Below are 27620 nucleotides of genomic sequence, written 5' to 3' on the forward strand. Positions count from 1 at the left end.
TCAAACAACACTTAAGCTTGTCTGTATGCTAGATACATTGAGTTTAGCCACATGATTGGTTACTTGGAGGAATGGCCTATTTTTGTTAAAGAGTAGGTGTGCCTAAGAAATTGGTCACTGAATGTATATGTTTATATATTTCCAGAGACACTGGAAAAATTAAAATAATTATCAGAGCACATGCTTGTTTCACTTGGTAAGTGAAACAAAGTTTTGAAATAATAGCATATATATTTTAATAGGAGGTGGCATTGGACTGAGGTCTGGGCCAGGATGGATGGCATTCCTGTTCACAAATGGGACTATAAAATGTGTGAATCAGGTCCACCCAAGACTGTATACTCCCCCTTGCCTGATACTCTAGGTTGTTGTGCTGTTGGCCTGGTGAACCTATACATCTACCCACAGGCTGTGTTGGGAAGTGTAGTTCAGTTTGCTAGCCCAGCTGGCTGCCATGGGTGCCTCCAGCGGTAGCTGTAGGGGAAAACTATCCCTGCTTTGAAACATTTCTGTCTTACCTGGAAGTGCTTTCTCTATGCAGTTCTGTGACACTAGAAATACTCCCAGCTCGTGCATAAAAAGAGCCATCTCACATTGTTCAATGAACTGGAGTTGGGTGGAAGTGGATAAGGCTTGCCTGGGAGGTGTGGAAGGAGAGGAAAAATAACATTAAATACTGTCTTGTTCAGTGTTATACTTGTCTTAGACAAGAATCCTGTTAAGGTACTTAAAATTAACTTTATTTGAGCCCATGACTGTGGTTCAGTAGTTGTGTCTGGGTGATTTGGGTCTTGGATATGCCCCCTGTTTGTCACAATAGTATGCTTTTGGTTGCTTTATCAGTAACCATTTTGCTTATAAAAATGTCTAAGTTGGGGGGAAGGCCCAGCCTTTTATAAGTCAAGCCCGAAACCCCCCCACCAATGTTGTATCATCCCATCCCAATTCAGCTAAATGGAGAATGATCTTGGATCTTGGTTACTGGTAACAGTAGTCACAGTGAATGAATATGGATAATAGTAGATCGATTTTTCAAAGCAAACTCGTAACTAAAGCAGACTATTGACACATATGTTATCAAATGTTTTGTGATATCACCAAGCAAGGAGTTCTCAAACTTTTTTTTTTAGTGTATCAAGAATTGAAATGTTTTTGAATACTACAATTTTTTTGTTTTGTTTTTTGGTCTTACATTTTTAGGTACTGATCTCGTACTTCTCTAAATCCCCCACCCCTGGTATTGCGTTTGGGGATTTTTTTTTTGGTCAGTCTGTGTCTTTTAATTTGTCACATGTATATAAAATGGCCTTTTAAGTAATTATTTTTTTTAATACAAGAGCAGCAGTCTGGCTTGATGTGGAATAAAAAAATAAAAATCCTTAACATCCATGCCAATAATTTATAAAAAATATAAGATTACATATGAATTAAGATTAGAGTAAGTTGAAAAGTAATTCACAAGTTACCTGTGACTTATCGTTTATAGAAAACTAAAAATATATTAGCCTTGGCATATCTAAGACACAGAGAGAGACTGTAACGAGGGGGCGAGAAAGACGACACCCACTTGTTAAGATGTCCTCGGTCTTGGCGCATGGTTTCCAGCCCAGTCTTGATCCTGGGATGGATCAGCTCAAAGATGTTAACTTGAAAAGCATGTGAACAGTAACATCTCTGCACTGTGAGATGGAGCAGTGGGGCTAAAGTGCAGCCAAGTATGGAAATGCAGGTTTGGCTCCTGTGTAACCAACAAGGCTTTTAAAGGCACTTATGCTTTTTTTTTTATATGTTCCCTCACATATCAATGGACAGCTGCTTGTGTACCACACAGGTTGAGAGCAGTAGCTCTATTCAATAACTGTATTGATAAAGGACTAGATTTAATCAGCAGTTGAATAACATTTTTTTAGCTATGCTTATATAAAAACTATGTGATACAATTCTATAAAATTAAAAAATTCTTTTTTAAGTTGCCATGGCTCCCAGTTTGAAAACATTGGTCTGAGGTACATCTTTTTTGAAGATTTGGTTGCTTTTTGAATATTTTGTTAATCAAACTATACATTTACAGTTGAAATCAGAAGTTTACATACACGTAGAGTGAGTTCCTCAACACTCAGTTTATAACCCCTCCACATATTTTAGACCAACAACTATAAATTTGGCATATTGTTTAAGATATCTGCTTTGTGCGGGGCAAAAGTAATTTTTTCCAACAATATTCACAGACAGAGTATTTAATTTTTTATTGACTATATCACAATTCTAGCATGACAGCAACGGAAGTTGTCAAGTATATTTGTTTATTTGTAACAAAGCAGAGCCAACAGTGAATGGTAGTTTTGCTTGGGCGCGTCTTCAGTAAAGTGAAGAAGTGCAACTTTTGCATTTGGTAGAAAGGTAAAATATTATGGTCTGTCCTCCTGGTTTTGTTTTATCTAAATATTTTATCTGTTATTTAATAAGATAAAAAGTGACCTAGAAACGCATATTTTAGGACAATTCATCACTCTAGATTTAGTATCAAAACATCTTTCTGCAAAGTAAAATAATGCAATAAATTGAAAGTGTTTTGCATAATAATCACCTAAGGTATTCCAAATTTTCAGATCAGAGCAGCATTGTTATTAATATCAGTGAATTACTTGTTGGGGAATACCCAGAATCTCTTAGACTATTTATCTTCAGTCATAATTATCAATTTTTGTTTTTAATTCTCATTTGAGTAATACTTGTCAAACAGTGTTTTATGGGTACAATACTCTGTACTAGAGTGGCTGTTAACTATATAAGATTATCTTGTTTTAGTTGTGCTCATTTTCTATTTTTGAATGTATGTAATGGCACCACAGGTAGCGTTGAATTTGCATAGTTCAGTTGGTGCCATGCTGCCGTCATTGGGCAGTTTGCTTGTTCTGCATGGTGTAAGTGGGCGTCCTTGTACACCACTGCTTCAAAAACAGTGGGTTACCTGTAAAGAGAGAGGATATGAAAGTTTAAGCTATTGTCAGTAATTTTTATTTAATGTAATGAAGATCTGTCATTCACAATACATCAATACTAAGGATGTTAAAGTCCAAGAAATGTAATGAACATTTAATAAAAAGAATTAACAGTGTATAAATGTTTCCGCAGAAATGGGACCTTAGTGTTAAATTACAGCACATCACAATTGGCAGATTTAGTTTTCATCTTCTTTTTTTTCTGTTTTCTGCTGAGCAACGGAATGTCAGAAGGACTGCACTGTTCTTCTAGAATGTCTGCTAACATGACAGAAAAGTTCAGCAATTTATTCCATGTTTTATGTTTATGTAAATAGCTGATGTTTAGATGTTAAGAGGTATAGCTTCAAATTGAAGCATGCATTCTCCTCTTTGCTGCTAGTATGTCTTTCTCTTTCTCCAATTATTGCCCTCTCACTGTGCCTGTTTCTGTCTGTGTTTCTTGCCATTTTAATTCCACTTGTGAAAAAGGGAATAAATTAAAAGAGGAATTTGAACAGTGGATGGAGTGATTCAACTAGATAAGAATGATATGCAGAGTATATGACAATTATAATTTAACAGGCATGTGGGTTCACCTCCCATACAGCAAGTGCCAAGTAAGTGACCATTGTCAAGAAGGACTACACTTGCAAATATTGATCATTGATTTGCTGTGGAATTCAACATACTGTGAAATAGAGGGACGCTCCTGCATGCAACTAAAACGCATTTTGAGCAGCAGTGACTGCAGTTACATGAAGCCACCCGAATATGAAAGTGTGGATTCAAATTACTTGATAGAAGAAAACAATAAAAAAAAATACTAAAAAACAAAAAGCATCCATGGGCTCCTGAATGATTACATTTGGAAAGCGAAACTCCATAGGAACAAAGAAAGAGAGAAAACTTTCAGAGCACAAACCCTTTGTTTTTAAATACAATGTTTTAAACACTTAACCTAATGTTCTTTTATAAATGATAAAATATTGAATAACATAACAGTCTGCATACCTGTAAGCTGATAAAAAAGCCCAGCTAGACACTCCAGTATCTCAGTATCTCTCTCCTTTGTTTACTCCCTGCTCGACTATAACCTCACTGTTACATCTGTACCTGAGTTATAAAATGTGCAACTGCCAGCGTGGGAACACTTACTGTATATATTAGTTCTGATTATGCATGTTGTTAGAGCTTGCAAAATGAGGTGGACCACCAAAGGTCAGTAGGTGACTTTTTGATTTTGATTCAGGTGCTGAAATTTTATTTTATAGAATCAACCTGCAGTTTGTCAAGGATGCTATGTTGAAATCTTGTTTTATCTGTAAAGGGCATTATGATTGGGGATTGGGATTAGGAGGGGATGGGGTTTATGTGTTAACCATTTTTTTAAATTTCCTGACCAGTTTTCAACAAATCAGCTAATTGTTTAAACAGTTTTTAATTCACATTCCTAATTAATACTAAGCTTCCCACCAAAGATGATATATAACTTGAAAAACAGAAGTAATACCATGAAGCACAATAAGACACTGAAAGCATTAATTGATAGAACTGATAAAAACAATCTTAGTATCCTTGACAATAATCTGTACACTCTGGTAAAACAATGGAAAGATGGTTTTGACTTTGACATCAGTCAGCACTGAGGCTTCAGTTGTGAAAAGCAGTCAAAATTTCACCCATAGTTTATTTTATTTTGACTTTTCACGTCTGTCTTTCTAGATATACTGTTTGTATCCTCAATAACTGTTGGACCACACAATTTGGCTGAAATCTGTATTGGTGAGATTATTTCTTATGCACATGCGCAGAGCTGGTTACATTTTAAGCACTTTCAGATACTTCCTTCTGGCAGCCGGCATGTAAACTGACCAGAAGTTGATACGGATCTAAATTTTTTTTAAAGCACATAATAATGATTGTGAAGACAAATCTGAACGAAGGTGATACTTTACCAAGTTTAACTTGTTTCAGCCACTAAATGAGGGCTTTACTCCCAGCTTCTCCTTTTATCTCAGATTCCCAGGTCACATATGCAGAAATGGTTGGGCTCATATAGCTGAACTTCCAGTGGGTATTCCATTCCTAAGGCTTCTTCCATTCCTCTCATGTGAAAAAACATGCCTTGAAGTATCTGGAGATACACGATTAGGCCCGCTAGTGTGCTCTGAGCTCCCAGCTTGGATATAACAAGGTGGAGAAGTGATCTGTGACAGAGTATAAGTATACTGTATATAGAAAACATATACAGTGGAACCTCGGTTTGCGAGTAACTTGGTTTATGAGTGTTTTAATAAATTTTGACTTGATAAACGAGCGAGGTCTTGCAATACGAGTAGTATGTATATGCTTTGTCTGCTGAGCATCATGTGATCACAGCTGAGCTGATAGTTCTTCTCTCTCTCTCGCTGTGGGATTGTGGGCAATCTTCTCCTATTCTCCATCTGAGTCGGCATGCCTCACTCATATAGTCAACATCCGTACGAGCGTATACTGTTTACTACAGCATTGTGTGGGTGTGGGTGTGCGTGTGTGTGCTGTGACGTGCAAGTCCCCATCTTGCACCCCAAAACATGAAGCTGAGTCTCAGTAATTTAGCGACACCAGCTTTATTCAGCTTGAAACAGCAACAGCGCAGTTATTTATTGTAGCGTGATCTGCCACTCTCCTATACACAGACACAGCAGTCAGACAGGGCCGTGGCCAAGTAATACTGTGCCCTGCGCATTTATAATGTTCCTTTTTACTTGTATCACCCATCGACGGCAGGCGCTTATAGCATGTCCGTAATCTTTTCGGATTCGTTTTTATGGCGAACTGCTACAGCACTGGGAGACTGTGATTGCTTTGGGACGCTCTTCCACCTGTCGTCCCGTTGGGTGGAATCCCACAAGAGTTTAGAAACTCACTCACACCAGCCATGATTCTTTTCAATGGTAAAGTGCAGGTTAATTTGTTTTATGTATTTTTACTTTATATTTTGTATTAATCATTTTTATATGAATAGTTTTGGGTTGTGGAACGAATCATCTGAGTTTCCATTATTTCTTATGGGGAAATTCACTTTGATATACGAGTGCTTTAGACTGCGAGCACGTTTCTGGAACAAATTAGGCTCGCAAATCGAGGTTCCACTGTATATGCAAGGTGGAACGTGAGAGACCGGTGATTTTTAATTTGTATTAATTACTTGTTGTGCCCGTAGATGGCATTGGAAGAAGACCAAAGTACTCACTGTTTCAGAGGCATTCAGTGTCACTGTAGGCAGTTCTTCAGCAGTAGATTGTGTGTAAACATGGAGTAGTGGATTTTGGTAGATGTTTTTAAGGTTGAATATTATGTTAAATCTGAATCTATGACTCTGAGTGTAATTGTTGGAGTAAGCTGGAAGTGACTCAGAATGATATTGCACAGATGAAATACCTTAAATACAATGATCTGCAAACAAACACAGTCCTTGCTTCTTTTTGTTGGACCAGTTAAAGATTTGCAGAAGCAAATGTCTAATGTTTGATAACTGAAGGATAGAATCATAGATGAGTTGTCACAATACCAACTTTTTAAGCTTCGATACGATACCAAGAAAAGTATTGAAATTCAATGCCATTTTTGATACTTAACATAGCATAATGTAACTCAAAAGTATTTTTATTGCAAAATAAATCTTGTACAACCTTTTGTAACTCTTGCAGAGGTAGAAAATATACACAATAAATACACAAATCCACACTAAATGTATATAAAATGAACAGTAGTGTGTGACAATCTATTGAACAATAAATAACTAAATTAACAGTAATGCAATTCTTATGAAATACAACAACTTAAAAATGACAAATCAACAGCACACTTTAATACTATACATTACAAATGCAAACAGTACAAATTGCAATCTCTTTAATGCTTCCAAATTTTTTGCAAGGAAGACTAGCATGTCATCTGTGAGGTGTGCCCTTTTTGGGCTGCAAGTGAGCCCAGACATACTAAAAATATGCTCTGAAGCACAGCTAGAAGCAGCAATTGCACAAATACTTTCTTGCAAATTGAGCAAGATGAGGTAAGTTTTTCTCGTTTGTTTTCTGCCATGCCAGTGAGTCTTCCTCTGCACTACCTCTGCACTAAGTTCAGGCATCTTCTCATAAACTGTGAGCTCATTTGTGAGATGCACAGTTTCAGATGATGTAGTATGCTGACACTGCTGAGTTTGGCTGTTCTCCCTCCCCCCCTGACCCCCTGTATATTTGTTAATAGTCCTTTCAGATCGGTTTTTCTTTTCTTTGATGGTTATTTGGTGGTTGAAGAGGGTGTTTGCTGAATTTGGGTTTCCACTTCAAGCAAATAAACACTGTTGTTTTGCATTTGCTTGACTTCCTCTTTGAAGACAACAAAACTGTCTTTCAACCTTGGGTCAAGAAATGTTGACATATTGAGAACCAAGTGCAGAGGGTGGTCCTCATACCTCTGTCTTAGGTCATTTTTGATATTTTCTTTAAGTAGCTGTCTCAAGATGCTATCTCCCAGATCAGCTGTCAAATGAGAAATAATCTTTCATATTAACAGTAGAACAGAGGAGAGGGTGGTTTGTTTTTCACCACCAAGGGCATCAGTGAAAGAGCTTAATGGACCTAAAACATCTCTTACAGCCTCAAGAACTGGTAAGAAGTTAAGCAAAATGACACCTTTTATTGGCTAACTAGAAAGATTACAATAGGCAAGCTTTTTGGGGCCTGAGTTGCCTTGAAAGCTTGCCTATTGTAATCATTCTAGTTAGCCAATAAAAGGTGTCATTTTGCTTAACTTCTAACCACATCCATATTGGCTACCACTGTTCAACACCCTAGTACTGCAACCTCAAGAACTGTAATGTCTTTTGGCATGTGGTGCTACTTTTTCCTGTCGTCTGCTAGATCTGAGCAGACAGCTTGCTGCTGTTCTGTACATCTCTCCACCATTTCATATGCTGAATTCCAACGTGTGAACTCATCATGAATTAGTTTGTGTTCGGCTGTATGTAAGTCCTGTTGTTTTCATTTTCAGCTGTCTATACATTCAGCAGGCACCGTTTTTCTTAGTCTTGAGAGGGCTGCAGACACAGAAGGTATGTCTAGGCCCTTGGGAATTTCAAGGTGCACATTATAACCAAGGCAGGGGTCCATGTAAGATCTTCTTGAAATGCTTTTTTGTTCAGAGATGCATTAACAGTTTTGATCCCAGCCATTTTGTCATGTCCAGCTTCCTTTCATCCTGAATAACCTCCTCTAAGGCTTTCCCTTAAGCTTTCTCCTATGTGCTCTGAGTTAATTAAGCCTGACACATCCCAAACACCAGCTTTAAATAATTAAAACTCTTTTAAAATATTAGACATTATAAATCAATACATAGCATTGTATTTTAAACAAAATTATGTGCTACTCATCTACTTGTCACCACTGAAGTAGCCATTTTTGCAACAATGTGTGTAACACTCAGATGATGCAATGCAAATGATGTCAGAGCATACCAAAAGTGGGGTATGTAAAATCGATGCCATAAAAAATGAATATTGAAACCATTTTATACTTGATGGCATCGATACAATCGATACTTTCAATGTTTCTGAGAACACTAGTTTGAAGTGATTGACAGTGCCTAGAGATTCCAATTTTTACAGAAGTGTAACGCAGGGATATATTGAAAAGTATGGAGAATTCTTAAATCTTACAATTTTTAACATTAGCTAAACTAAAAAAACTTGCACTTAAGTAATGCGTATTAAATTGCTTGATGTGAAAATTATCAGTATCCCTTGCAGCAGTTGTCAACTCCTGCTGGAGAATTTACAGGTGTTCCCAGGCCTGCCCGCAAGATGTAATTGATCTAATCATAGGCTTCCTCCAAGTGCTCTGCTCCCATGGGTCTTTTTTACTTAATGCCTTAACCACAACAGCCTTGTTTTCTAGATTTAGTGGAGCAGTATATTTACAGTGATTAGAGCAAACATTTCATCTGAGAACTTGAATCCCTCTTTGCCTCTGCTGTTCAATACAGCATCTACAGTAGGGGTCAACAAATAGTTTTAACAAGGGGCCAGATTTGCAGAGTATTACCTTTTGGGGCCAGCACAAGTAAATCCCACCTTGTATATAAACATATATATAAACAGGTAGTCCCCCTTATTCATTCCTGGACACTCATATCTAATCCCTTACTCATCCACATCACACACTTATTACTTCAATTCAGACCTGTCAGATTTGTATGTGACATTTATAGTTATGAAGCATATTGTTAATAGCGTGAGGAAGGACAGTTTATTAACTTGTAGGATGATAATCCAGACTAACTCATGCCGTGGGACTTGAGAGATGTTCTGTAAAGCACTTGAATCTTCTCTGTGGAATCACTGTCTTCAGAAGCTCTCCCTACTGTGGCATCTGTCTTTTCCATTGTTTTCCTATCCAACCTACCATGTAGGTTTCTTCACAGATCACAGTTGCTAGTGTTTTTATAAATGTTAATGCAAAATAAATGGGCTAGATGTGGAATATCCACACCCATTGAAAAATAAAACTGAATTCACTCACTGAACATAGTGTAGACTTAAAATTAAAATAAAATAAAAAGTAAACAATGATACACAAATGTTGATAAATTACCTTAAAAGACCACAGAATGTCCTGATTTCATTCCTTCCCTTGGTGCTGAGTGGAATGGAGTCAGTCTGAATTGGATAAATGAGCACTTATGCTACACTGTATTTACATAGTGTAAGGTAGGTAAGTGAAAGTTCAAAAATCCTTTTCTAAAACTGATTGAGCATCACAGTTTAGTTGGGGGATGGTGACACTTTTTGTGGCACTTAGTTCAGCTTGGGGTCAGAGAAAACCTGTACCTGACAGGCTGACAGTTGATGACCACGTATCTACAGTACAGAAGTCTATTCATCAGTCTCATTATTGATTTTATTCTGAAGATCTCAAAATTCTTCAAATTCCCCACTTGGGACAACTACCCTTTCTTCTTTATTAGCAGATATCAACTTGGAACCACATCTGCGTACCAGAAGTCATAATGAAAAATATGCAAGAAAACATAATTAGCTGCACACAGCAGAGATGCAACCTTCAGTTCTACAAACATTCTAAACCTTGAAGGATCTTTCCTTTTTAAAGAAGAGGAGAGGAAAAGTGAGAAGATAACAGGCAAATCTTACATCCCCTTTAAATGGATTTGATTTATTGCCAAATAAATGAAAGCAAAACGTGCTTATTAAATACAGCAATTGAAAAGTGCATACCACTGGCTCTGGACGTCTGTGCTCTTGAAGTATCTCCTTCAAAATACCTTGAAATAAGCTTATAATACTTCTCCAGGAACACAGATCATACCAATTTACACAACCTCTCGAACAAACAAAAACAAAGGTCAAAATGCAATCTGGTTTAATGTATTTGAAGCAGAGGTTAAACTATTGGCCATAATCTCAATTTCAACACAACCCTAGCATTTACTTTACCAAGAAGGCCAATGTCAAGGTTCTTTTTCCAATTTACGCACATTATTGAAGACCTCTACTATATCTTTTGCTTCATAAAAAGTTAAGATGAATCTCCACTTCCTTTGTGATGGAGAATCTGAAGTAACAAGAAATGTACCAAATGTTTGTTGAGAACAGATTTCTGAGAAGGGAGCATGCATGCAAAGTTTGAGAATATATCTAATTTCTTTTCTCACCCTTTGATGATGTCTCCAGTCAACATCAAAAATGTTCTACTCTTCTTGAGAACAAAGTAGATCCAGTCCTACAACTTTGGCCTTCTTAGTCTTCTGATACCTGACTTAATACAAAAGATCCTTCATCCAGTTTTACACAGAAGTGCTTTTTCTATATCCTGAAAGCGTCTTTCAATATTAGTATACATAAATGGCCCTTAGGGCTGCATTGGCAAGTACTAACCTCTTTTTTGGCCACCTTTCCTTGCAGATACCCTCACAAGAACCTAGAACATCGTTAATTTAGACACTTCATATCCTGCTTCTTTTGAATGTTTTAGAGGGTCTTCTTGAATTCATAACATCTTTACTATTCTTTTACATCTCCTAAGTCTACCCTGTTCACAATCTTGCTGACTGGGTTAGGATATCATCAAGTTAACAGTGAACACTTCCAAATCTCTATTACTGTAATTACATGATCATAAAAAAATGGCCTTAGATTAAGTTATGCGACCTCAAATTCAGTCACTGGTCTGGTGTATTTTCATGTTACTTTTTCAAAGTGGGCTTTTTAATTACACATACAATTCCAATAAAAGTTCATGTCTGGTCCCAGTTACATGTCTCTAAGTATTTCCATAAATTACTGAAACACTGAGGTCAGTCAGTAATTTTATAGAGTCAATATGTGATACCATTTTGAGAGCCTATGGTCTCAAAGAGGTACCGATACCCTGAATAAGTTTTATGTGCATGGATGCAGACAACAAAATTTTTTGCCTAAAGCTAGAAGTTACATAAAAGAGATTCTGTCATTCATGAGGGCAAATTCCTCCCTTATGCAATCATCTATGGTCTTTATAAGTATCTCCTTTCCTTATGAGAGTCTCCCAATTGAGAAACATTGCTCCACATCCAATTGTATGCATAAAAGTGAGGCCTTATATATGTATACACTCACTGAACACTATACTAATACTGGGAAAGGGTCTCTTTTTGCTCTCATAATAGCCTTAATTTCTCATGGCACAAGATGTTGGGAACATTCTTTTGACATTCTATTCCATGTTGACATGATTGCATCACTCAGATCCTGTTGACATGTCAATTGCACAACTGTGAATCTCCTTATTATTACAGTTTTGGTTTGTTTGATTGAATGGATTTTCCAAAGTCAAACATTCGTTTTAGAGGCTTTTGTGGCTCCTAATTATGATTATGATGTTTATTTTTGGAAATTCAAACTGTGTAAAAAGTTATCTAATTCATTGTACCGTTTGGTGCGCCATTTTGCATCTTATATTATTGCTGCTATGATTTGTTCCCATCATTAGGACTGCTTCACGCAATGCTATGGGTGTGTTCTCTGAGACTGTGTCCTTCAGGTATTGATACGATGGAATAAAAGATAATCTAAGAAATTACTTCCTTACCCGAGATGCAAATACAAAATTTGTTTTGTAGTGTTCTTTCTAAAAGGATTTGTTATTTTTTTCTGGTTCTGAGCACAATTTTTGTTCCTTATTATGGCTTTGTCGATCGTGTCATTGATTTCCTGCTTTTGACACTTTCCTGTTGCTTGTCTTTTCTCCCAGTCATGTCTCATGTTCTACCACATCCCAAAGGTGTTCTCGTGGATTCAGATCTGGTGTCTGGGAAAGCCACTGATGAACCCTGAATTCATTGTTATATTCATGAAAGTAGTCTGAGATGGCTTGTGCTTTGTGACATAGTGCATTATCGTGCTGATGTAGCCATTAGAAGACAGGTAAATTATGGCTGTGAAACAACAACAACATTTATTTATATAGCACATTTTCATACAAAAAGTAGCTCAAAGTGCTTTACATAATGAAGAAAAGAAAAATAAAAGACAAAATACAAAATTAAAATAAAATAAAATAAGAAAGAATGCTCATGGTCAGCAATAATACTCAAATAGGTTGTGACATTCAAGCTAGGATTGACTGGAGTTAACAGACCCAAAGTGTGCAAAGAAAACATTTCCCAAAACCATTAACACCACCGGCCTGAACTGCTGGCACAGGGCAGCTTAGGTACATGGATAAATGTTGTTGGCACCAAATTCTGACCCTGCCATCTGTGTGCCTTAGCAGAAGCTGAGATTCATTAAACCAAGCTATTTTTTCCTCAGTCCTCATCTCTCCAGTTTTTGTGAGCTTGAGTTCTGTAAAGTCTGAGTGTTAAGTTGTACACAAAGAAGAATTTCCTGATGTTTTGCCATCATGTTTTTGTACGTCTGTTGATCATTACCAAGCAAAGGATAGTCAAGCATGTGAACTTAGTGTTAAAAAGAGGACATGAAAAGCTTCACTGATTTGTGCTGTCCTTATATAACCAATGTAACTTTACAATATATCCTTTGTTTCAGCTACTATAATTTGTGGATAGTAAGGAATTTGGAAGAACATTCTCCTGTGTGCCCCCCAAAACACATTCACACACTTTTCTAATCTTATTCTTTTTCTTATGTTTCATTACATTCAGAATAAATAATGTCATGAGTTCAACACTGGTAGGAATGACACATCTGCACAAATTACTTAAGTAACTTGCCAGCAATTTTTGCGAGCATTGTACTATAATGGGTAGTACTGTTGCCTCGCAGGTCTAATGTCCACACTTTGAATGCCATGCCTGGATGTGGTCCTTGTGGAGTTTGCATGTTTGCCCTGGTCGGTTTTCTTCCAGATACTCCAGTTTTCCTCCCACCTCCTCATAGACATGCAGGTTATGTTGATTAGCAGTTTCAAATTGGTCTGTGTGAGTCTGAGTGTTGTGTGTGTGTGTGTGTGTGTGTCAGTGAGTCCACCTGTCCAGGTTGTTTCCTGCCCTTTGCTCTATGTTGCCCCTGACCAAATGCACCTCCAGTTGGATTAAATGGGATGAGGATATTATTTTATATTCATTTAAAAACATTTTGGAGATGTAAGTTTTTTTCAGTTTTGCATCCCCAGAACCTTTGATATATTTGAAATCAGTTACAGTATTGTACTCCATGTTAGAGAAAGTTTTTTCACTTTATGACACCAGAGCCACCTAGAGGTTATGCTTAGAATGACAGTGTATTTGGGTTTACACATAACAAGAAGCAGAGGACAGAAAGATATGGAAGAAGATGATCCTCTGTGGCAACCCCTAACAGGAGCAGCAGAAAGTAGAAGAAGTAATGAAACTAATGAGCAGAACTCCAAAGTGACCGGTTTTCATTTTCTTCTTTTCATTAGAATCAGAATGAGGAATGACAAATGCAAACAAATAAACAATGTTTATGTAATCTTTTATTTTAGTAATTACTCTTATAATTTTTTTTTCAGGGTGTGGTTTGAATTATCACAAAAGATGTGCTTTTAAAATACCTAACAACTGCAGTGGAGTGAGAAAAAGAAGATTGTCCAATGTCTCATTGCCAGGACCTGGGCTCTCTGTGCCAAGGCCGGCACCTATTGAACATGCACCTGTGTCCACTGAAGAGGTATTAAGTATGGCTCATAGAATGTTGTATTTGTTTTATAACAGGGCCACAACCCCTTCCTGCATTTATCTATGAAGCAATTCCAAAAAAGAAAATGTGCTACTTTCATCTAAAATGGTCATTTTAATAAGACCCCACTCTTTGCGAGATTGCATTGCTTTAAGAGAAAATCTACTTCTTAAAATCTCAAAAACCTGTGAGTCCTTGCAGTGACTGAAAATATCCATTTGTTAGAAACGTTATTTATTGACACAGCTGAAAAGTCTTGCTTAATCCACCATTGTCAAGCTGATGTTTTGTTTCTGCCACAAGCATTGGGTGTGGATTTTATAGACTTGTCCCAGGCATATAGCCGAGCCCTCAATTGCATAAGCAGAGCTCACATACGTGTGATTAAGTGATTGTGACAGTCAACTGAGTCTTGATTGTTAGTGTTAAATAAAAGGGGCTACAGGAAAGTAAAATTGGAGTGGATTATTTTATTTATATTTTAAACATTACTTTGTAGAGCAAATGAGGGGAACAAAAGTCAATTTAAAGCATATAGTATGTGATGCTTTAAAGCTATACTTTTATTATTTAACTGTCTGCCCTGTAGTTGCTTATCTCACTTGTGTAAATACTGTAGTACTGTACTGTATTTGCTGATACATTTTCTAAAATATTGCTAGAGCAGACAAAAGCAGCATAATATTAAATGTTCACAGTGTCTGCAGGCAGCATATTTACTCCAATTAAAATGATCTGGCGCTGTTTTAAAGGTTGTGGCGCATGTGATTTGTCTGTAAAGGAAAAAGGTTGGCTTTAAAAATAATGTATACCAATTTTGTTTTCTCAAAAATTGCTCCCAGATCTTACAGATAGTGTAATCTTTAATATTCCCTCTTTAATATATGTGGACAGAGACCAGAATATCACATGTAGTATTTCTGAGCAGTTCGCATTCAGCATAATGCTAGCTGGATGCTTGTCCAGTATAATATATTTGAATCTTCAAATGGAAATGCTCTCTCATTTGATAGCCTCAAGTACCCTACCCTAGGGTACACACCTAGGACCAAATGACCAATAACGGTCAGCATCAAGCAATAATAAACAATTCCATTTGCTCATGATGGTGTTACAATTCCTTCACTAGAGTGGTAAATGTTTTCTCCAGTCCCTTATGGGTCGATAATTTACCAAATACTCTTAGAAATGGTCTATTCCACTGTGTTACCCAATTTGCCGTTAGTGGTGGCTACCGCCCAAGATGTTGAAGTGTAAAAAGTGACACCCCGGATGCCAGCAGCAACAATGTTTTCCTTTTCCTTGGAACGTTGATAATCATAAATGAGCTGGATTAGGATGATTGAGGACACCAAGCAAGTAATTTGCAAAGTGCATAGTACATTTTGTTAAAGAAATTAAAAGTGTGTTCAAAACAAAAGTGTGATCTTCAATAAATAATCCCTAAAAAGACTTTTGATAAGAAATTAAAATCAATTAATAATGTTCCCATGATTACTCTCTCGATTTCTTCTTTTTCTAACCTTTCGTCCCACACACCTCTACACTGACATTGTGTGAACTGCACTATTTTATTCTTTTAAAATATCTGCACCTACTCAGATCCACCACGGACCCTGCATACACTTCACCACAGTATAAAAAAAAATTGTGCTGGTACAGTCACCACCTGTGATCAACTCTTCAGTTTTAAAGATGACCAAATGTTGGACACTACATCCTACTGTTCAGTGGTATCCTGTATGCAGTATATAACAACTGAATCTTTAGACATCATGTATAGGCCTAATGTTAAATCACAAATACTTTAGGTTCCTTCATCCCTCAAGACCACACTTTTATTTTGTAAAGGTAACCTTGACCATTTAATTAGACATGCAGGCCTTTATTCTGCCTATAATTGCATAAATAAGGCAATTTCTGGAAAGAACAGAGAGGTGTTCAGTGCATCTTCCTTTATATGTTTAATGGTTTGCTTTATGACAGATTGCAGAAAACCAAATAATGGAGAATTACTTCTGCAAGCATAAGGATGAGGCAAAATCCAGTTGTTTTTGGGAAAATAAATTGGCAGGATGCACATGTTAGATAAGTTTTATAGTCTCAGTATTCAGATATAAGTCAAGGAGCCAGTCCAACTAGCTTTAATTTTTTTCCTGATCTTATTTATTTATTTAGATTTTTTGAGATGATATATTCCAGCTTAAATATATTAAGAAAAAATGTTTTGTCAACATTTGAACGAGAACATCTTTAAATTGTACTGCATCAAACACACAGATATCAGCATACATTCATGCATATAACTGTATATATGGTGTGTGGGTCTGTATTTATATGCTTATATTGTCTATATGAACTTTCTTTCATTTGCACAGTCATTTAAAACATATTTATGTTATCTGTAAGTTGATATTTCTGTACCCAATCTTCTAGGACTGTTGATGGTAGTTAGCAGTTTACCCTGTAGCCATTGTGTGCTCTCTAAGTGATGCTTATCTCTTAAATCCTTTATTTCCTTACATCATATTGTTTAAAGTGGTGACAGCAAATCAGTTTAGTATGTCTGTCATTTCTTAAATGGTATTATGACTTACTGGCTAAGGAGATGAATTAGAAACCTCAGGTTCATTCCCAGAAAATCCACCAAAATATTACATCCCTTATAGTATCTTTTTGTCTTCAGGGTATTTTAATTTAGTGAGGCCACAAGACAGATTTTTTCTTTCTGTGTTTGCTTATTTCAAAACATTTCAGATCATCTTAGTTTATTTCTTTAACAATTTAAAATGGAATGACAGTTGAAGAAAAAAATCTATTGTAAATACTTGTGCTGTTATCAAATTTAAGTTTTAACCACCAAACTATATCTAGGTTTTGTGTACAATACAACTTTTCTAATTTGCACATTTTTACCTCCAGCGCTCTCACCAGGAACCTGGCAAACGCATCCCCTCCTGGAGTGGCCGTCCTATCTGGATGGAAAAAATGGTCCTGGGGCGTGTTAAAGTTCCTCACACATTTGTTGTGCACTCCTACACACGGCCCACAATCTGTCAGTATTGCAAGCGTTTGCTCAAAGGACTCTTCCGACAAGGAATGCAATGCAAAGGTACATTAAAGGTCTTTTGTTGCTTGTTTTTTTCACATTGCATTTAATGGTCGTTGCTTAGGAAGCACCATGTTGCTAAGCATTAATAAGAACCCTTGTTTGCTGAATGTCAGTTGGCTTTGGTGTAGTGTCTGGTAAATGGAAGAGGACTGCATCCTGTCATGCTTTTTATATTCTGTTCAGTTTCAGTGTCTTTTTATGTGGTGCACTTTCCTTTACAGTCTAAAGCAATATACATATTTCTACACATAGTTAAATAAAACAAATGAAATTCAATAAGAACGCAACCACCGTGCAGCAAAAAATTGTAAAAAATCATGTAGTAAACATGAAAAACCCAATGAGGTATACACATACAAACAAACATGAACTCAAACATATATATGTTCATATTATATATTGCACGCATATATTTTTATATTATATATACCGTATATACACACATATATATACACACATACACAATATGAACATATATGTGTGTGTGTGTGAATGTATGTTGCATATTGACTAGCACATGAAGTAAGAATTTCTCTGTACTTTGTCCCAATAAACAGTATATAAAATACATCTCTCTATTATAAAAAAAAATCCTGGAAAGGAAAAGCATGGCGACGATACGTGATCTTCTCGGAAGTTCTCGGAAGACACTTAAAAGACCCGCGAGATTAAAGAGACAGGCCACGGAGTGTCTCGCGGGGACCGTAAACATGAGACTTGGTGCCAAGAGATTGTCCCAGGGCCGTCTTTCGGGGACGTGGAACATGAGATTCTTGCAAGACACGCCCTTCTTACAAATAAGAGCACGGCCAGCAAAACACTCAGTCATGTATAGGCATGTAGCACACACAGATCCTGTGCTCTCAGCACATATAAAGCATATAAGGACAAAACGTTCTAGATGAAACGTCAACGACTAAGCAAAGAAGAAAGAGCAGCGTGGAGAAAAGAGACCCAAAAGCGTTGGAGAGAAAAAAAGTCAGATAAGAGATTATGAAAGCAGTGGAATTCGAAAGGCTCAAACAAACGATGGCGCGATACACATGCAGAGAAAGGTACAGAATATGAAAGCAGTAAAATTCGAAAGTATTGTAGCGTCCCAGCCAAGTTGAAGCTTTTTTTGTTTTAAGTGACTATTAGGTCCGATTGTGGGAGGGCGGAGTACAGCACAGAAGACTGATAGCGGGGTATTGATTGATGCGGTAAGGGGGGGGCAAGACCCGGTAGAGGAGGGGTCGGAGAGGGTGCTAGAAAGTTGTGTTTGGGGTTACGAAGTCGGCGATTGTTCAAGTAAAACTTTTGTGACACTTTATTACGTCAGTTGCTACAGTATAAAAAAAAAGATAGTAAAGATCACATTAGTGCAAACTGAAGGTAATTAATCATCAGAACCAGGTGTAACTGAAAGAATAGCAGGACAAATTGAGGTCAGAAATAAAAGGCAAAGAGTGGAAAACAAAGTCTTTTTGCCTTCGCATCATTCAATGCACAAAACGTGGATTTACACAATAATGGACCATACGCTATGAGAATCTGTGGTCCCACACCAGTTAAGGCAAGTTTAATTTCAAAGAATACACAATTCGATCAGGTGTATATTTATGATCACGGAGAAGCAATGTAAATTTTAACAGGCGACAAGAAAGGTGATGTATATATTCCGCGAATAACATTATACACCAAAGGAGATCGTGATATGCCATTCGTATTAAAATGTTTACAGTTTACTGTGAGAATAGTTTTTGCTATGACAATTAACAAATCACAGGGACAAACATTAGAAAAAGTTGGATTATTTATTATAGAAACAGAAACAATATTCACTCACGGGCAGTTATACGTTGTGTATTCACAATGTGTCTCCAAAAACAGAATCAAAATTCAATGCGATCTTGAAGAAAAGGTAATGCCAAATATTGTTTTTAATGAAGCTTTAAAGTAAAAGTGCAAATAATGAAATTGAAACAATTCCAAAGAAAAAACAAAGCTTTTAAAATTGTAAATCCGATTAACCAAACACAGGGGTTGGTGAGCGAAGCGAGCAGGTGGCAGAACCCCCTAGTACATATTATAAATAAGGTTCTTAAGCACAGTATAGAAAATTTGATTAATTATGATTCCAGTCTTTAATAATTTCTGCCGTTGTTCATGTGAGTATCTCCCTTTCACTCAGATCCTGTTCTAAAGTCTGGAGGGCTATCTTGATTAAAGTAGCACTTGATACAAGCTGCAGCGCAATATGTTTATGGAGTGAATTAGAATGAAAAAGAGTTATTAATTAGAAATATTAGTAATAGTAATAGAAGCAACCTCCCTGATATTGGCAGGTAGATCATTCTCCTTTTTGTTGAACTTATTCTGTGGGTTAAGTATTTGCCCCCATAGATTTTTATCTTGAGAATTTTGGGAAGACCTGCATCTTCAGGTCATAGTATAACTCTCTGAAGTAAAGGAATATTGTTAGGTAAGAGTAACTAAAACAATTTTAACTTTATATGCTAAATTAGAATTTAAATAAAAAATCGATTCTAATTTAACATGTATTATTTAAGGTAAGCTAAGCGTACTAGAATTAGGCAGGGATAGAAATCTTAAGATGATGGTGTCAATTTCCATGTCTATGTGAAGAATGAAGTCTCTTATCAAGACTACTTTATCATGAATTTATAGATAATCTAGATAGAAGATTGCTCAACCACAATTCGAATAAGAAATGCTCCAAAACCCAAGATTTTTGAGTGCAGATATGACACCATTTTTTTACCCTGTAATTTTTTTTTTTTTACTGTTGAGAGGATATAAACAACATATGTGCAGATTCCAAATGGATTTATTTATTCTGAGCATGTCTGTTCCCCTGTGAAGAATTAAAAGCCACAAAACTACGACATATGCTTGACAACCAGAAACAGGGGGTGGGGTTGTCCTCCATGAGAATCCACAAAGTTAGGACACACAATTGATGACCAGGGTTGGGGTCTCCCATGAAGCAGCATGTGCAACAAAGCAATTTACTTTTTTGTGTGTTCTGTTTTCCATGAAATGCTGGGATGCAATGCAAAATGGAAGTTTCAATATTCTGCATGGAGGGGGAGGTATTTGCATGGTTTAGGGGGGTGCAAGGCACCCATTAAAAAAAAATCGGGAATGGTCTGTCCTAGACTTTGTCATATACTCAGATATGAGGATGGATATTCGAGGAGTAAACCGCAAGACAATGATTATATTTTTATATTATGTACATTAAGGAACCATCAACAATAAATCAAATCAAATTAATAATATAATGAACAATTATTATAAAAGTAAAGTTGAATTAGTTAGTGAAAGTAGCTCAAAAGTTTATAGAAATCTACATTTTGTACCTAATATTTGTATGCAAACTTTGGTTGACGTAAGTGAAAGTGTACTCAAGTTATCGTGTTTACATACACACACATACACAGACAGACATAATTCCAAAAATGATATTTTTCAACTCAGGGAAGTCTGAAACGTCGAAATTCATTAAAATCTCAAAATCTAATTTTTAGACGATTACGATACTTTTCCTTCAAGAAAGTAAATTGGACTCAGGGAGGTCTAAAACATTGAGATTCATTAAAATCTCGAGGTCAAATTTTTGGACAATTACAATACTTTCCCTACACTTTGTATGTGAGAAAGTGAAAAAGAGATGCCACAAGTGGAAAATTAAATACTTTGCAGTCAAATATATAAAACTGAAAGTATTGTGGAAAGTTGCATATGCATATTTTGGTTCTTTAGTTCAAATATGCAGAATTGACCCCTTTTAAAAGGAACTCAAAAACAGTCTGCACATCATGTTACTCACTTTTAAAGTTTAATATTTTTGTCATGTCAACACACTTCATAACAACAATATGAATTATTCTATAAGTGAGTCGTCATTTAGCTGGTTTGTCTGCATTTCCAACCTTGATCAAGAGTGTCCCCAAGATATCTTATTATGTATATACAAATATTCCAAAATCCAAAAATATGCAAAATCAGAAATACCTCTGGTTCCAGCATTTCAAATTGATTTGATTTTATCTGCTAATATCAAATGGACTTTTTGGAAATACTTCAGGTTCATTAAAACATTCTTCAATAAATTTTTTCGGAATAAATACTTTTTTTTGCATGTGTAATATTTTAGAGTATACCTAACAACTTGTGAAAGTATCAAAGGAAGACAAAAGAACATACTTTCCAAGTCAAAGATTCATTTTATTTTTTCTGATTCTTCTGGAATCTAGAGTTAGATATCTGATTATACAGAAAATATACTAAACAATTTCAAAGTGCTTAGTGCAATTCGCTTTAAAAAAGTAGGAACAATCTTAAACCACTGCCATACTGTCCAGGTTAAATTAATAAACTTATTGTCAACTTGAAGTCCATACAACAAGAGCCCTTTTTAAGAAAGCTAACACAACATCATTTTTGAGGGAGTGACTTGTATACAGTAAGTCAGTAGATGTAATTAATGATGATGTTTACAGATCACTGATCTTTAGAAGTAATAGCTCGTAATTATTGCTAGTAAAATGTTTGCAGAAGCTGAGATGAAGTTGAATGCTGAGTTAAGAGAAAGATTGGTGTGGAGGCAATTGATATTGTGTTGGGAAGAAACAGACTAAGGTGGTTTGGGCATTTGTAGCATAAGGCAGCAGACGATTGGGTGAAGAGCAGCACCCTGGTCGAGGAAGAGGGGATGTGGTCAAGAGGTGGTTGGAGGTGGTGTTCAATGATATTAAAGGAATGGTTCTGACCCCAAAGGTTGCACAGGAACATGAAGAGCAGAGTACAACCAGCTAGTTTGGTTTAATGATGATGATTGATGGATTCTTTGCGATTAAATAAAATAATGGCATTTTTGGTAAAACAGTGTAAAATATTCATTATTTTAAAATGTAAGGATTGTTTTGGAAACCATTTCTCCATAGTTAATTAAATAGAGTCAAGTGTGTGTTTGATACTTTTTAGGACTGTGTTTTCTATATGCTATTCATGCTCTTATATATTGTTCTTTAATTTCTAGATTGTAAGTTTAATTGCCACAAGCGATGTGCATCCAAAGTGCCGAGAGACTGCCTTGGTGAAGTTGTCTTTAATGGAGGCAAGTAAAATAAATTGCATCAAGCCATGAGACATACAACAGCTGCTGCTCAGTAATATGGAAGGACTGATGAGAAATAAGAGGAAATAAATGCTGGGCTAAAATGTTATGAATCAGCAACTGATTGTTGCATTGCCACCATCATACTATTGTTTCCTTTTGACTTTTGTTTTTTCTGCTGCCATTGCATAACAGCTGCCATATGGGCAGTAGTAGAAGTTTTATAAACATATTGGATTCATTGTACACATTTACTGTTTTATAGTTCTGGGATTACGTACGTGCATATTGGGATTGCTTGTTATGCCTAAGGTCTATGATTGCATCATCTATATATTTTCCTTAACTGCAGAGCCTGCAAGTCCAGGTCCAGATTCAGATATGCCAATGGAAGTAGACAGCAGTGACATGAATAGTGATGGTAGTAGGGGTCTTGATGACTCGGAGGAAGCCTCTACTCCAGAAGACAAAATATTTTTCATGGATTCTCCTGATCTTGATGGAGATAAAGATGAAGAACCAGTGAAAACCATTAGGTAACAAGATATATAAAGAACCCTTTTTGAAGTCTAAAGGGAATAAAGTCTAAGCCTTCTTCTGTTGTGAGCTCCTGCAATTTTATAGGCCATAGTAGACTCATAATTTTCAATGCCTCCTTTTAAATAAAGAAAGGGTTGGTAATAAGTAATAAATATTCAGAACTGTATGAAGATAGTAACATACTACATAGCATAAAGATGCTGTATAGATGTTTTGTAAGAAAATTAAAAAAGCTTGCAAGATAATTTACTACATATCTTAATTAGTTCAGTGCAGAAGTTCTGTTTAAACAACTGTATATAGTTAAGCCTTCTGTAGTCCAAATTTTTTCTGATCAGGATTGGGAGATACAGAACTAGGGCTGTCCAAGTGGAAAGCAAAAAGTAATGCTAACTAGGACACCAGTTCATTGCTGTGTTAAATGCATAACACATACCTTATGCCACATTATGAATTTTGGTGTCCATTACCAAAGAAGTAACACTGACCATTTAAAAAAAATCTGAAGCTAGTTAATTTTATTTAGTTAAAAAAGTTCTTAGTCCAGAATTGTTTATATTTAAAAGTGTGTACCTGGTAGCAGCATCAAAGTAAAAACCGTCAGTTAGATACAGTTAAAGTCTTTAACACTCACTTTATAACTCCTCCACAGATTTTATACTAACAAACTACAATTTTGGCATATCATTTAAGACATCTACTTTGTGCAGGGCAAAAGTAATTTTTTCCAACAATGTTCCTAGACAAGAGTATTTCACTTTTTATTGACTATATCGCAATTCCAGTGGGTCACAAGTTTATGTACATTTTGTTAACTGTGCCTTTAAACAGCTTGGAAAATTCCATAAAATCATGTGAAGACTTTAAACAAAACAAAAAAAGTATTTCACTTTTTATGGACTGTATCACTATTACAGTGGCTGACAAGTTTACATACACTATGTGTTGCTGGAGTTTTGGCCCATACCTCCAGACAAAACTGGTGTAACTGGGACAGATTTATAGGCCTCCTTACTCACACACGCTTTTTCAGTTCTGCCCACAAAGTTTCCTTCAGATTGACATCAGGGCTTTGTGATGGTCACTCCAATATCTTGACCTCATTGTCCTTAATCTATTTTGACACAACTTTGGAAGTATGCTTGTCATCATTGTCCATTTGGAAGACCCATTTGCAAGTGAGCTTCACTTTCCTTGCTGAGCTCTTCTGATGTTGCTGCAGTATATCTACATGAGTTTCCTTCCTCCTGATGCCATCTGTTTTGTGATGTGCACCAGTCTCTCCTGCAGCTAAGCTCCCCCACACCATGATGCTCCCACCCCCATGCTTGACAGGTGGGATGATGTTCTTTGGCTTGCAAGTCTCACAGTTTTTCCTCCAAACATAATGATGGTCATTATTGCCAAACAGTTTGATCTTGGATTCATCAGAACAGATGATATTTCCCCAGATAGTAAGATGTTTGTCCACATGTGCCATTGCAAACTGCAGTGTGGCTTTTTTGTGGTGGCTTTGGAGGACTGGCTTCTTCCTCGCTGAGCAGCCTTTCAAGTAATGTTGATATAGGACTCATTTTCCTGTGGATATAGATACTTGCCTATCTGTTTCCTCCAGCATCTTGATGGAGGTAAAGATGAAGAACCAGTGAAAACCATTAGGTAACACGATATATAAAGAACTGTTTCCTCCAGCATCTTCACAATGTCCTTTGCTTTTGTTCTGGCATTGATTTGCACTTTTTGTGCCAAAGTATGTTCTTGTCTTGGAAACAGAATGTGTCTGCTTTTTTGAATCGTATGACAGCTGCATGGTGTTTATACTTGTGTATTATTGTTTATACAGATGACATGGAACCTTCAGGTGTTTGGAAAATTTTCCCAAAGAACCAGATTTGTGGAGGTCCACAATTTTTTTTCTGAGGTCTTGGCTGATTTCTTTTAATTTTCCCACTATATCAAGCAAAGAAGCAGTGACATTGATATTGGGAATTAACATACATCCACACATTTCTCCCATTAGGCTATTTGACTACCAGAAGCAAATTGTCTAATTGCCTAAAGTCTTGACATAATTTTGTGGAATTTTCCAAGCTGTTTAAAGGCACAGTTAATAAAGTGTATATATGTAAACTTGTGACCCACTGGAATTGTAATATAGACAATAAAAAGTGAAATACTCTGTCTATGAACATTGTTGGCAAAAATTACTTTTGTCCTGCACAAAGTAGATGTTTTAAACAATATGCCAAATTTATGGTTTGTTAATATAAAATCATTGGAGGAGTTATAGAGGGAGTTTTAAAGAATTCACCTTAAGTGTATGTAAATGTCTGACTTCAACTGTAGATTGGTTTGTTTGACCTTCTTTTAGTGCAAGCATTGTTATCAAAAAGTGTTTATCTGACCATTGGAGAATTTCATATATCTGCAATTAGAGAAATTTTTGTCATAGTCCAAAGTGGCTGCTTGGGAAGCAGATTTGGCAGCTCTCTACACTATGAATAGTGAGATGATGAACCTAGAGAATCCTCTTTTACCATATTTATATTTTAGTACCATGACTCAGAGTAAGAAATAAATTGTGGGAAGTGTTTACATGATTGCTAAACTCAACCATTCTAGATATGGGAATCAGATACTTCATATTTGTATTTGAATCATTTGAGCCATCCTAATTTTCTTTCTTTTTAGCCCATCTACAAGTAGCTATATTCCTTTGATGAGAGTTGTTCAATCTGTAAAGCACACAAAAAGGAAGAGTAGCACCATGGTACGAGAAGGCTGGATGGTCCACTATACTAGCCGAGATAATTTGGTAAGACTCTCTAAAATTCTGCTGTTACTGCAAATTGCATGCTTGCAACATTAATTTATGGTGGTTTTATTACATAAATGTAGACTATTTTTTGAAAATATTCTAGCGACTGGAAACAGATTACAGTATCATCACCCTTCATTTTTACTCTAAGTGAAGCAGGAAGCAAGACACACACTGAGTGTGAAAATATTACTCACTTGATGATAACATACAGTTCCTGATGATGAAAAATTTAATGGACATTGAAGGAAAATAAACCAATCACCTTGCTATGTTTAAACTGGCAATTTAGCTTATGTGCTTTTCTCTATGCAGTTCTTAAAAAACCTCATTTAAAACATATATGCCACATTCATGTGTCACTACTGAGTTTATTATATTAAAAGCAACATATATTTTGTTTTGTCTACCAGTGCCATTTCATTTTATAGGTCCATATATAATTTCAAATAGAGCTGCTCTGAAAAGTTATTCCAATTTTTATTACTGCCATATGTAGTAATTTACTACCTCGATCACTTGAGGTTAAGTAAACAGTAGTAGTTTTTTTTGTTTTTAGCATGAACAACTTGGTCTTTCTCTTCTCTATAGAGTGTTTAGTGGTCTCCATTTTGAGAGTTAACATTTCAAAAACATTCAGGAATGGATTTATTGTCGAACTGTCTATGGTTACCTTGCAGTATTGCATATTTTTGTTACTAAATAAATGGTGTTCTGAAAATATATGACTCTCTTTGTGTATCTGAAATGCTCACCGGCAATTCCAATGACTAAGTAATTTACAGAATAAATGTTTGTGTATTTATTATGCACTCAGTGATTATTATTATTAGGTATCCTGGAACTATGCAGCGTATACTTTTGACTACAGCCTGAATTCTTTGAGGTATGAATTCGAAAAGAAACATTTAGGGATTTTGATCTGTGCTAATGCAATAGCACACATGGATTTTTGGCCACATATTCATAGCCTTCTTTTTTATCTTATGCCAAAGAGAGGAACGAGCAAGCCATTAGACTAAACTGAAATCAGTGTAATGTTTGTGGAACGAGTTTAAGATAATGCAAATTGGGCTGAAAGTACCCATGTGAAAAAGGTTAGGCTGTGCCCATAATAGGATGCACATGATCAGCAGCAGTGCTTACAGTAGGCACAATATGGATGTCAAATGATGCTCATTTGGTATTAGCAAGCCAACAGGATATTCACCATAACATTCAATTGCTGCCACCAGCCTGCACCATTGACATGAATATGATATGGGAGTGCCAAATTCTGACACTACCATATGCAACAAAAATCAGACCAGACAATAATTTTTCAATCATCATTTGTCCAGTGTTAGTTATTACTCATCCACATTGTCCTCATCTTTTTGTTCTTAGATGAAGGGAGTGAAACCATGCATGGTTTTCCACATCAAGGTCCAACATACTCTGCTACTATACATGTCTTTTGTAAAGAGCTCTTATTTGAATGAATCTGCCAAGTCTACTTTGACCTCTCTGTTTAACAAAATTTCTTTGCCCACGGATGTTTAGCTGACTTAACGTTTTTTGTTCATCGCACCATTTTCTGTAAACTGTAGAGCAGTGGCTCTCAAGTTCAGTCCCAGATGTAGGTTCCTATCAGTTTCCCCTTCAGTCAGTCATTTTACTTCTAATTGATCTCATTGTTTTATGATATTTTATCTTTGCTTATTCTGCATTCAGAAATGAAATAGAGTTGTGTGACATTTACATTTATAAGAAATTTAGAAATATTTCTTTTTCTGCAGGTGTTTTAAATATTTATCTTTCGTTATCTTCTTATTAGTTTCTCTGGAATCTGCTCATTTAAT

General features: G+C 36.1%; 1 protein-coding gene across 1 annotated transcript in view; it reads left to right on the top strand.

Moving 5' to 3' along the window:
- The window catches only part of prkd3 (protein kinase D3), a 342598-nt gene that overhangs the window by 254698 nt on the left and 60280 nt on the right, over positions 1-27620 (top strand). The window contains exons 5-9 of the mRNA XM_028797458.2: positions 14018-14175; positions 17107-17296; positions 22344-22421; positions 22774-22957; positions 25653-25776. Of these exons, the coding sequence (XP_028653291.2) occupies positions 14018-14175; positions 17107-17296; positions 22344-22421; positions 22774-22957; positions 25653-25776 (734 nt within the window). The remainder of the gene's footprint in view (positions 1-14017; positions 14176-17106; positions 17297-22343; positions 22422-22773; positions 22958-25652; positions 25777-27620) is intronic.

Source organism: Erpetoichthys calabaricus, chromosome 3 (genome assembly GCF_900747795.2).
Source record: "Erpetoichthys calabaricus chromosome 3, fErpCal1.3, whole genome shotgun sequence".
Classification (NCBI taxonomy): Eukaryota; Metazoa; Chordata; class Cladistia; order Polypteriformes; family Polypteridae; genus Erpetoichthys; species Erpetoichthys calabaricus.